Genomic DNA, 12,060 nt, shown 5'->3' on the forward strand with positions numbered 1-12,060 from the left:
GGCGACCATACTACAGGTGCACCAATGTCAATAGAAGAGATCTTGCTTCCTGTTAATGCATCAAACTCTGCATGTAGAAATTTGACATCATCGTTAAGAAACTCATGATAGCCCTCAAATGACAGAGAAATCACCATAAATAGAAGGATTAACTTTTTCTTTAAATGAATTTATAAATGAGGTGCTCAACATATGAATGTTTCAAATTAAACAAATGCAAATGCGCTTTTTAGCCTTTTCCAACATTTTCTCACATATGGCCACGAAGAGACCCTTTAATATCAGTGCAGCTGTAGTTTTTTATTAAAAAAAAAGTAAATGAGCATTTTATAGATAAGAGACTACTTCATATACATGATTGAACACAAAGAAGTCTAAAGAATTACAAAATGGGTTCTTAGACCACTAAATACCATGTTTTCGGATAAATTGATAAACTAAAACGGATCACCTAAACAATTTCCCACAAGAATCAATAACTTAATTAATAGAAAAATGACTTGCAACAATTTAATAAATAGAACCATTAGTAAGGCAAAACCTACCAAAGACATACCTTTGAGATCTTACTTTATTATTTCTTCTAGATTTTTTATTTATTTATTTTGTACATAATCATGAAACAAAGTCAAGAAAGAATGCAACGACTTTTCATACATACTAGCAAGAGAACTTGCATTGCAAAGAATGAAGAATGGACAAATTTTTAGATGCTCACAAAGATATTTGCATTCGTGAGTAAAAGCCATCAATAACAAGACGAGTTTCATAGGATCATTAGAGCTCACAGAATAGCATCTCTCAACAGTTCCAGTAATGTTATAGTTGGAAGATATGGTCTCTTGAGACTTGAATATCGTAAGTGCACCATACAAATGAATTTGATATGTTCAAGATGAAAACTTGAAGGCTTAAAAAATGTCTATTAACATAACAGGGAAACTTGAGTATCAAAGATTTGCAGAATTTGGAGAACCAAACAAAAATAAGTCTTCAGGGTGTTCAAATGAAAAAGTTTTGGAGGCCTCTTCCTATATGCAAAGCTCATTCACTAGAATTCCAATACTTGAGTAAAAAGCACACACATGGTACTTACCATAATTTTTTTACTTTTGTAGGACTAAATTTTAATGGATTAAATAAAGAATTTAACCGAAAAAAAAAATTGGCTGCTTATTTTCATTTTCATTTTTGTTACTATTCACACAACTAAATTTCATCCTTCTTGTTGCAGGGAAACCAACTTCAACATGAAAATAAGGAACTATATAAGAAGGTGAACTTAATCCACCAAGAAAACATGGAATTATATAAAAAGGTATTAATTAAAAACAATAATAAGAATTTCAACTATCTCTTACATATAAAAATTCAATCCTTAAAATTATGCCAAATTTGAGATTTTTTACAATTGCCCTCAACAAAAAAGTTTCAGATCCCAAGTCTATGAAACAAGGGATGCCAATGGAGCAAACAGAACTTCCCTTCTCTTAGATGGTCTTGGAACTGGAGAGTGGACCTGTCCATCTCCAACTTTTTTTCTTTTTTTTTGAGAAGGACCTGTCTATCTCCAACTTAACCAACCACAACAACAAAAACTAAGAGACACCAACAAGAGCTACAAAATAATTAGATATTTCAATCATAACTACCAACGTACCTTGCCAAAATCATGATACCAAACTTGTTTCGTTGATAACTGCAGCAAACTACAACTGCAATAGTGAAGAAGATGTAATTAGAGATGGATGTTACTTGGTCTCAATCAATAAAATGGCCTGTTGAGATAGATTTACGCTTCCATCAATGAGGTATGATATAAGAGTCACATAACAAAAAAGAAAGGTATGGTATAAGAGCGACAGATAAATTCAATAAAAAGACACTTTGAAATGATCAATGAAACCAAATATAGCATGTGGGTAATGAGCGATGAAACCAGCTACTCATATAACGATAAGATCAACTCTAGTAAGAATAGCGGTAATATATTGCATGTGCAATGCATTCTTTTAGCAGTCTTCAAGTCATCATCCTTGAAACAGACAAGCCAGCTGAAAGGTTGATACCAGTTATATTGTTGGTAAGGAGGATATGAAAATAGAAAAGTTCATCGCCATTTGGATGGACACGAAGAACCAAAAGCAGCAGGTACTTATGCAAGAATAAAACTTATAGATAAGTAAGCATAACTATAGAAGTATATATAAATAAATAAATATATATATATATATATATCAACTCAGTGTCATATAAAAAACTTAAAAAGTGATTTATTAATCTCTGTTGTGATAATAAAGGTAATAGCATACCAAGGTCATTAAATTATAGATATATGTCCTTCTTTACAATAAGAGACAGAGAATAGTGCAATACTAAGCATAAGTGATAAAACAAAAACAAAGGCAAAAGAGAAAGGGGTAAAATAAAATAATAATAATAATAAAAAAGGAATAATTTCATTATTTACACATGGCAACTAGCATAATTAAAACATACTTTAACTCCACCAAAGAAAACTTGATTTACATTAATGGTTAACAGGTACAGAAACTCAACAATATGTACCGTTGCTCTGTCTAAGAGTAATGATACAAATGCAGCTCTAGAACCTGGCTTAACTAATAAGCCCATTGAAACTCTATTAAGCAATCAGGAAGCAAAAACACGTAGAGTTTGTTAACATTAAATTTGGTACATTCCCATAACTACTTAACCGGAACTGTTCCCTGTAGGATTAGAGACCTGTCCCTCCTAATTTATGTTAACCTCAACTAACTACAATAACCTTTGGGCAACATTCCCCTTTTTCTCATTAACATAGCTCAGTTGAACTTGTCATACAATTCTTTGAACTTGTCATACAATAACATTGCTCAGTTGAACTTGTCGAACCCTTAAAACACAAAAAAAAAAAAAAAAACAAATAAAGCAAGGAATTTAAGAATCAATTACCTGAGAGTGAGAGAGAGATGGTGGGTCAGAGAGATGGTCACAGTCCGACGAGGAGAGCCCGAGCTGCCGATGAGTTGAGAGGAGAATGACAGAGAGAGGGAGAGCTGCCGATGAGTTGAGCGTTTGGGTGTTTGAGAGTGAGAGACTATGAGAGAGAGAGTGAGTGTTTGAATTTTTGTGATTTTGAGAGTGAGAGATGAGTGTGATCTGTGGCTTTGAGAGTGAGAGCGAGAGACTGAGTGTGTGAGGTGTTTGAGTGTTTTGGTGAGAGTGAGTTGTTAGACACTGAACACAAATCGAGTCTCTTAGACTCGAGTTCTTAAAACGAGTTTAATAGACTCGATTTTTAAATCTACGTGGACATTTTGTCCACATCAGCCGTGCCGCGACAGAGAAATCGAGTACATTGTACTCGATTTATAGGCCCAAAATCGAGTTCAATGAACTCGATTTGTTAGAAACCAAATTAGTTTGAAACGTTGCCCAACTAATAATATTGTTTACATTTTATAGTTATTTAACAATTTTGTTCAAAGAAGTACATACCTAATTAACTTGAAGTTGAATGGCTTCTTACAGCTTTTTCTGAAAATGTTACGTACAGACAAATAATGGAGTTCTCCATGCATGGTCTTGAATGCTTGATATATAAAAAGGAGGAGTTCAAGCTAAGTTCAAATACTAATCTTTCGTTTCAAAAAAAAAAAAATACTAATCTTTATTCTCAGATATCTGCAGTAATAATTGCATTATTAATACAAAATCTTAGATTTTATTTGCCCCAAAATTTTTTTTTTTTTATATGCCTTCCGGCTTCCACGTTGATTTCCAAAATCTTAGATTTATTCCGCCATAACAATTACTTTGTGCCCATCAAAAAAAGTTATTTATTAAGCACGCAACGTCAAATCCTTTTTTTTTTATTAATAAAAGCAATGTCAAACTCTTGATTGTACTACATTCAAATATATATATATATATAACCGAAGTCTTTGAAACTCTCACAATTTCCTACGTTATCACTATTCTCATTTTCATTTCTTTTTATTTTAGATTGTTTTTATTTTAGGTTTTATATCTTATATATTTATTATTTCTCTTCACCGTGTAATTATCTTCAAGTGTTATAATAGTTTAGATTAAGTAAAACTCTATTAGAGATATGTTTCAAGAGTTTGAAAATTCTACTTTAACTAAAATTCTATAACAAAAATAACCGAAGTCTCTGAAGCTCTCACAATTTTCCACGTCACCACTATTTTCTTTTTCTTTTTATTTTAGGTTTTATATCTTATATATTTATTATTTCTCTTCAACGTGTAATTATCTTTTCAAATCTTACAATAGTTTAGATTAAGTAAAACTCTATTAGATATATGTTTTAAGAGCTTGAAAATTCTACTTCAACTAAAATTCTATAACAAAAATTTGAACAAATAATAAGCCCCTACCAAGGTTGAAATCCTTCATATTCACTCAAATTTTCACAAAGAAAACGTGAAGGTTCAGAAGATGAAGATGACTTCAGAATAAAACTTCTACATTTTGGATGTTATTCTATTTGGTCATAGTGCGCACTATGTTTAAATTTTTTTCTTTTACTTCATTCATTCATTCTATTCTTTTTTTCTTTATTTATTTATTTTTTTTTTTGCACTTTTATGTGCGAAAAGACATAACTTTTGCCTGGAAGAAGGAATTGGAGCAATGGGCAATTCTGTCCTGGTTATTATGGAATGCAAGAAACAAAGTTTATTTTAAGAATATTCAAACACAGCCATAGATTATTCTAGAAGGAGCCAATACAGTTCTGAAAGCATATCAGCGAGTTTCGTCTACGTTTAAAGGATAAGCATGTTTTTGTGTTATAGAAAGTCATTGTTCTTTTTATAATTTTTTTGAAGTTTCCATGGTTGGTTTGGTACTGTAACATGCATAGTGTTGGCATGTCTTACTCTGTATATGTTTTCCTTTGCATCAATAAAGTATTTATTTTTAATTTTAAAAAAAATAGTAATTTCTACCTGGAATTCATCAAACCGAAAATTTCTTAGAGTAAAAAAAAATTAAGCTTGAAATTCAAAGCAAAGAATATATGATTAGAGAAAAAGCAAAGAGAAGAGAGAAAAAGTGAGAGAGCTTACCGTGAGAGAGAGAAGACACCAAAAAATTATGTTTTCCATGGCTACAAAAGAATATAACATTTATAGGAGATGCAATGAGTGAGAGAGATTGTTTTCAAAAAAAAAAATTTTGGAAAGCAACCTATAAAAAATATGCCTTATTTTTATTAGGGTTTTCCGTTAACTAAAGATTGCTTTCTGTTGACCCGTTTTTTTTTTTGCTACCAAATACTGAAAAATGCTAAAAACTATCTTTACTGAAAGTTTTCTAGTGAAACAAATAGAGCGATATATATAAATATATATATATATATATATATATATATATATATATATATATATATATATATATATAGTGTGGGGACACTTTTTAGCTTCTGTCCAAGCAAGTGTTGCACTTGTACTTGGTTTTGGCTTTTTTCATGAATCCCACATTGAAGAAATACTTCCCCACTTTCTGCCTTATAAGCATGAGCTGAAGGAAGTAGTGTACCATCAGTTAAAAAAGCCAAAACCAAGTACAAGTGCAACACTTGCTTGGACAGAAGCTAAAAAGTGTCCCCACATATAAAACTCAAATATTTTTTTTTTACTTCAATTTTTTAATATATAACTATAATTAGCTCTTTGAAAATGGACAGCTAGAAAAAGTTTATACCTAAAAAAAAAAAAAAAAGTTTTGAAAAACTGTACTTTGAAAAAATGCAATTTCAAAATGGGCATGGGAAACGGCGAAGTTTTATAGTTCCACCTGATATCTACAAGCTTAAAATGTTCAAGAAAAGAATAGAGTTTATTGGCATCAAAGTAAATATGTTAATGTACATTTGGTACATTAAATGATGATTACTACAAGAATTGTAATCTTTATTATTAGTAATAAAGTGTGTTGTAATATAATAACTAAACCTATTTATTAGTTTAGTTATAATATTAGAATGAAACTTAATATTTATTTTAGGAAATATCTTACTCATACAATTATATCTCCTTAAAATTTGTTATTTTTTAAATTTAAGAGAGACATGTTATTTTTTATGATTTTTTATTTTTATAATTGTTATATGTATATGGAAAGTTTGTTTATTTGAAAATATATTAAGTTTTGAAATTATTGCATTTACTAAGGAATAGCTAATACAATCTTTTAAAGAGAAATAGTTATTCCTCATTTTGAAGAATAGCTATTCATAAGGAATGACTATTCCTTGTAATAAAAATATAACCAAACTAAAAAAAAAACTAAACAAAAGGAATAACTATTATATTACAACAGCTATTATAGTCTACCAAACATGTCCTTAAAGTAAATGATAAACATCCCTCCTCCCCCCTCCCGGGGCCAAAAAAGAAAGAAAGAACTAAATGAAGCCTACGAAATGAAATGGATCACTCCAATATCCACATTCATTACAACTACAGTCTACATGCACAAAATTAGTTTGCAATTGCAACACTGTATCTGGTTCTTCCCTTTGCCATCCGCATTCCTCTTGCTTGTTTCCAACCCGGTCATAGTGCCTCAGGAAAACGTAAATCCGCAGGGCCTGGACCCAGAATCCCTTTCTGGTCGTTAATCTTGGGGAGTACAAGAGGTGGCTCTGTATGTCCATCTTTTTCATCATCTCTCCAGCCAGGCGCTGGCCAATCTCTCTATAACATCAAGAGAAAAGTAAATGAACTACTAAAGAAAATAGAGAATATTATGCGGGTCAAGTAGAGAAAATGATCATTTCTTTTTGAGAAGAGAAAAAGCTATAAAGAGGGACCACCATGGAAAGAAGCATTAGGAGTCCATCACCACAATCAGATTGAAGTAACCTCAACATTTGCTTCTTACTTTAAAAAAGTTATTATCGCCTTATAATTGATTGTGCCTTATAGATGATGCTCTTATTATCGTGTTTGCTAATGTCAGAAATACTTGCCTCATCATGAGTGTAACTTGTGTCCTGCAATATAGGGGTCACTATTGGGGGAGCAATATCCGGGTCTGGTTTTTGAAATATAAATGTGGTGTAAAGACCTGTGAAAGGAAAACGCCAAAGAACCTATTAGTAAACTGCTGAACTGGGCAAGTTGCAACTGATAAATGGTAGAAAGAATAGGCTTTGAAGTAGGCAATGAAATGTAAATGAATCACCTAACACATCATAAGATCGAGGAAGAAGTCTCCCTCTGGGATCAACAAGGTTTGGAACAGAATTCGTTATCATGCCTGCAAATTGGGCTCTTTCGGCAACACCAAATATGGAGAATGAATAATCAGCCTCACTAAATCAAACAATGTTAATCACAAGCAAATACATTACATAAAATCAAAAGCAGAGCACCGGGGATTGTTTGGACTTCTAAGATTTTAATAATTAATTCATTTCAGAACTTTGTTAAGGCATTAAAGAAGATTCACAAACCTGTTATCATCATAAAATTCAGTTAAGTTTTGAATCTCGACATACTCAAGACCAGCTTCCCTTGCCAACCTGAGTCATATTAGAGAAGTTAATTGTTACAACATTTCAAAGTCAGCGTCTAAGCTAGAGAGCACTTTAAAACTATAAAACCATTCCAGTACTACCAACCCAAAGAAATATGAGAATGCCAAACAAAAGAACTAAACTTGAGGTCATTGAACCAAAAACATAGTGTGATACGTTGGCAATCTAGTGTGAGCCATAATTAGCACTCTGCAATTTTAAACATTATCATTTCTATTCCAACTGCAGTTAAAAACTTCAATTCTCACTAATCTGCAGTCACTTTGGAGGCAGGATGGATTTATGGCAGTTTATAGGATTGACCAAAGTCTAGAACCAAAATATAAGATAGTATATAAATGAACCTGATGAAACTTGGGAAATGAACCAGGCAATGGGTTTCAGCAGATGGATCACTAGCAAATTTCAGCTGATATTTCTTTCCAAATAATGGGAACCTGGAAATATACAGTTTATTCAATTGAATTAGAATGAAAATATAGAACAAGGAAACACGCTTCTTATTGAAAATTCATACATACTTTTCTTCCTCAACTTCAAACGTGATCATGTAGCTTTCTGATCGAATGCAATTGGGAACAATGTTTGGCTTCATGCTGCTGCCTTTGTTGTGGTATGCTTCAACATTCTTTTGGTACTTTGCCCTGAATGGCCAAAATGTTAATATCTATAGTATAGCACTCCTTTTCTAAGAAGAAAGATCTCATGCAGCATTGATCACAAAGATAAAAAATCAAGCAATGTCACGAATAGAAGAAAATATCATTGAAACCTGGGCTGAAAGCTAGAAGAGAGCTGGAAAAAACAAACAACATTAATGATGGAATTAACACCCAGACAGAGATGCTCTTAACAACTGCAAAGAAAGTTTTGTTTTCATTCAAAGAAGTATATGGTTGACATTCTTAGACTTAAGTTGCTTGACCTTAACACTATCTCTATACCTGATTTGTTAAATAATAAGGAGGCACAACCATTTGTAATCTAAAATGACTTTTTAATTCAAATTTAACATGACTCTGGCTCAAGGGAAACTGAAATCAACTTAAGTTCTCCATGTTTTTGTTAAAGCATCAACCTTGGCCCTATGGAAATTAGCAGGGACAAAGAACCATGAACAAATATTAATACTTGATGGTGGAAGGTGAATTATAACCCTGAGTAATCTAAAGAATTTAGAATCTGATCACAATGCAAGATCTTTCTATTAGATCAAGCAGGGCAAAAGGATAAAAGTCTACCAAATCAACTGAGAGAGATGGAGAGCAGCATATGGGTGAGGGCCCTGTTATCTTAGTTTTAGTACCAAGAAAAGCCACTAATATGGATCAACAATTAATTAAATCACCAAATTGCAGTCAAGTACTGAAAGCACTAATTAGCTCAAATTTTTGAACTGATTTCTTTAAATATATACAAACAAAACAAGTATACAAAGTAAATCCAATGCAATCAACTAAGCAACTCCATAAACAATAGGTCTTAACAATCACTATTTCATACCATATTGTAGATGAGTCAGGAGTAATACCGAAAAAATAACCCCCCGGTTTCAGCAAACATGACACATTTTGTAGAAGTTTCCTTGCTCTCTCCTCGGTTTCAAAGCATAACTGCAAGTAGAAATGCTTTTCAGATTTGGGACCTGATACTCTGGAGGGAGATACAGGACTGTTTGTGCGTGTATGTGTGTGCGTGTGCAAGCATGTGTGTGTGCACAAGAGAGAGGGGAAAACATATATGAAACCTGTAAATGCTGCAAGCAGCATACTATATCGGCCTGATTGGTCTTATCCTTTAAATGCGTCTCCATATTTTCCTATCAAGGCATACACTGTCAGAGAAGGAGGAAAATGTAAAACAAAGACTATCTGGAAGTAACTTTTGCTCCAATATATATATATAATGACATTTTATACAAATTATTGATGGATCCAATGCGACAAAGACAACTTTAAGTTCTATTTTCTTTGTTGTTGTTTGTTGTTTTTTCTTGTGTTCACCATCATGAACACCTTGTATTTTCATTCTATATTTTTCTTCATCTTGATTAATATTATTCTTATTACCTATCAAAAACAAATGACCACTTAAGAAGAAACTATAAAAAATTCTTAGAAAAAAGGATCTTTTATCCCCATATGAGGTTGAATTAAGTAAAGCATAAGTCACTAAATAATACAGAAACTTGTCACAAACTGCAAGATCCCAATTAAGACCAAAGTCAGAGGGTATTTTTAAATCAAATGTGACAAGAGTTTTCAGGACATGTAGAAAAGGAGGCAAAAAAAGAAATGATTCTGAACCCCTTTAAAAGCAATGAATAAAGGCTTCTGGAGCAGATGGAAAGTCCTTTAAAAAATGAGGTTCAACATTGTCAAAATGACTTCAACCTATGCAATGGGTTAAGCTCATTAGTTAATCTCCTAGGCAATTGCAAGGCCACCTTAACTGCATTCATATTTCTGAAATCATCATGTGGTACACCTATTTAAAATCTTTGCATAGTGACAATTAAGGTACCAGAAGATGTCTCACTCACTACCATTATTCTAGAGGCAAACTTGAAAGTAACCCCCCCACCCTCCTTTTTTTATTTATTTATTTTTTTAAATTACACTCTCAAGAGTAGCAAAATGAACAATTTGTATTATCATCATTTAATTATATTAGTAGATTAAGTGGATAATATTTACTTTGGGGGAGGGGGGGGGGGGGGGGTTTAAAGCAACTCATGCACCCAAGCAAGATCGAACCTGAGACCACTCAGAACCACTAGAGTGGTATAGCCCAACTGGTGGATTAAGCGTATAATCATTACTATAATTTTAGCTAGCAAATGGCACAGCATAAATTGCACATAGGCTGACAGCTGAAATCCAAAAAGTAACTATTTCCAAGGTACGAGGATCATTATCCCAAGTCTTGTGACAGAACCCTGTCACCGAAATAATTGTCTTAAGCCTTTTACGTATGTACAAAAGCACTCAAAAGCTGGAGTGAGTAAGTTTTAAGGTCAACCTTTTTACCTTAAAGATCTACTTCGAATTGCTTACTAAAAACATGTACTACATGTAAATGTTCTTCAATGGCCCCAAAACGCTTCAACAACCCCCAACCAGGAAGTAACACAGAAATCGGCGGGGCACAAACTAAAATATTGGTAGGTTCTGCCGATTAGGTACAAAATTCCTAATGCATAACAACACCTATCAAGATAACTAGACACCCACCTGGATCAAAATTTGAGAAGTATAGTCAAGGCACCTGCATTGAGGGACTAGAATCACATACAACATTTAATTTTAAATCTGGTGATCGATAATTTGACGTTGACAAATCAGCTTTTAAGCCATGTGAATCATAGGCATAGAAATGCGCTTTGGTGTTCAACATGAATGCGAGTTATTATATACAGGAAACCAGAAAACTAAATTGAACTGAAGCACAGATAGCAGACTGAAGACAACAAAGTTTATGAATCATACATTAGTATCTATATCAAAACTGGTCAGTTTACAAAAAAGAAAAAACCACCTGTGACCCTTGTTAGCCTATGTTGTTCCATTTCATGAAATACAATAAAGTACAAAACTTGTCACAACAAGATATCTGATCATCTTAGTCACATTATCCTCCAAAACCCACAAGCCAAAATCCAAACTTGAACAGACCCAGAAGTTGTATACTCAATAAACAAAGCTCCCACTATGCAAAACACTGACTTTATAAGAATAAATAAGCTTCGCAAAGCCAACAACAAACACTAAAACCCAATAACCAAAACTAAATAGCAAAAGAGAAAGAGAAAGAGAGAAGAAGAAGAAGAAGAAGACAGACCAAGCAAGGATCAAAGTGAAAGAATTCAGAAGGGTAAGGCTTCTTCTGAATCAGGCTCTCCCAGGCTTCTCTTAATTGGGCTATTCCAGTCGAAGATACATCGATTCCGATGTAGTGACCAATTTGGGCATCGTTGTCGAGGCCAAATCCTCCTCCTCCACAGCAATACAAGTCACAAAGAGTCGCATATGGGTGCGCGAATATCTTTATCAGCGCCATTTTTGCGAACTCGTACAGCTTTTGCTGACTCGACTCGCTCCGATTTGGGAGCCCCACTACTTGGGAACTCATCCCTGAGTTTGTCAGCTCACTGGCGGAGGAACTGGAATAAGTATAGTTTGCAATTGCATTGCATTAGAATGAACCGGTGTTGGGCCTGGGCCTAGGCCTCTAATTTGTAGATTTTTCTCCCCCAAAAAAAAGAATTTGAATGGGCAAAGGTTGGATCCAGGAAAAATGGTAAGATCACGTCAAATGACATAACTTGTTTTACAATTGTTCACGTGACAGGCTGTAAATAGTAGAGAAAAAGTGGTGGATTTATGTAAAAGTAACAGGCAGCCAATAACAATTTGACACGTAAGATAATTATGACAAAAGTTGTGATATTAGAACTACTCTAAATCTAGTGTTCTAATGCACTA

At 33.3% G+C, this 12,060-nt stretch overlaps 1 protein-coding gene across 1 annotated transcript; it reads right to left on the minus strand.

The window, feature by feature from the left end:
• Positions 1-6,400: 6,400 nt before the first annotated feature.
• Positions 6,401-11,767, minus strand: LOC142614836 (mRNA cap guanine-N(7) methyltransferase 2). Its single transcript, XM_075787476.1, has 9 exons — positions 11,417-11,767; positions 9,324-9,395; positions 9,080-9,189; positions 8,098-8,220; positions 7,921-8,013; positions 7,493-7,561; positions 7,222-7,310; positions 7,007-7,104; positions 6,401-6,731 (listed from the first exon to the last, which is right to left on the minus strand). Exons 1-9 carry the CDS (start codon positions 11,705-11,707, stop codon positions 6,591-6,593), a joined length of 1,086 nt encoding a protein of 361 aa, XP_075643591.1. The 5' UTR covers positions 11,708-11,767; the 3' UTR covers positions 6,401-6,590.
• Positions 11,768-12,060: the final 293 nt, after the last annotated feature.

This window comes from Castanea sativa, chromosome 11, assembly GCF_040712315.1.
Source record: "Castanea sativa cultivar Marrone di Chiusa Pesio chromosome 11, ASM4071231v1".
In the NCBI taxonomy this organism is placed as follows: Eukaryota; Viridiplantae; Streptophyta; class Magnoliopsida; order Fagales; family Fagaceae; genus Castanea; species Castanea sativa.

Bases quoted from the DNA above. Each gene is read 5' to 3' on its own strand.
- LOC142614836 (XM_075787476.1), bottom strand. From the start codon at position 11,707: ATGAGTTCCCAAGTAGTGGGGCTCCCAAATCGGAGCGAGTCGAGTCAG. The intron at 8,221-9,079 runs GTATGAAATAGT...TTGGCCATTCAG, and splicing joins CCTGACTCATCTACAATATG to GGCAAAGTACCAAAAGAATG. The intron at 6,732-7,006 runs GCAAGTATTTCT...TTGATGTTATAG, and splicing joins CAAGTTACACTCATGATGAG to AGAGATTGGCCAGCGCCTGG.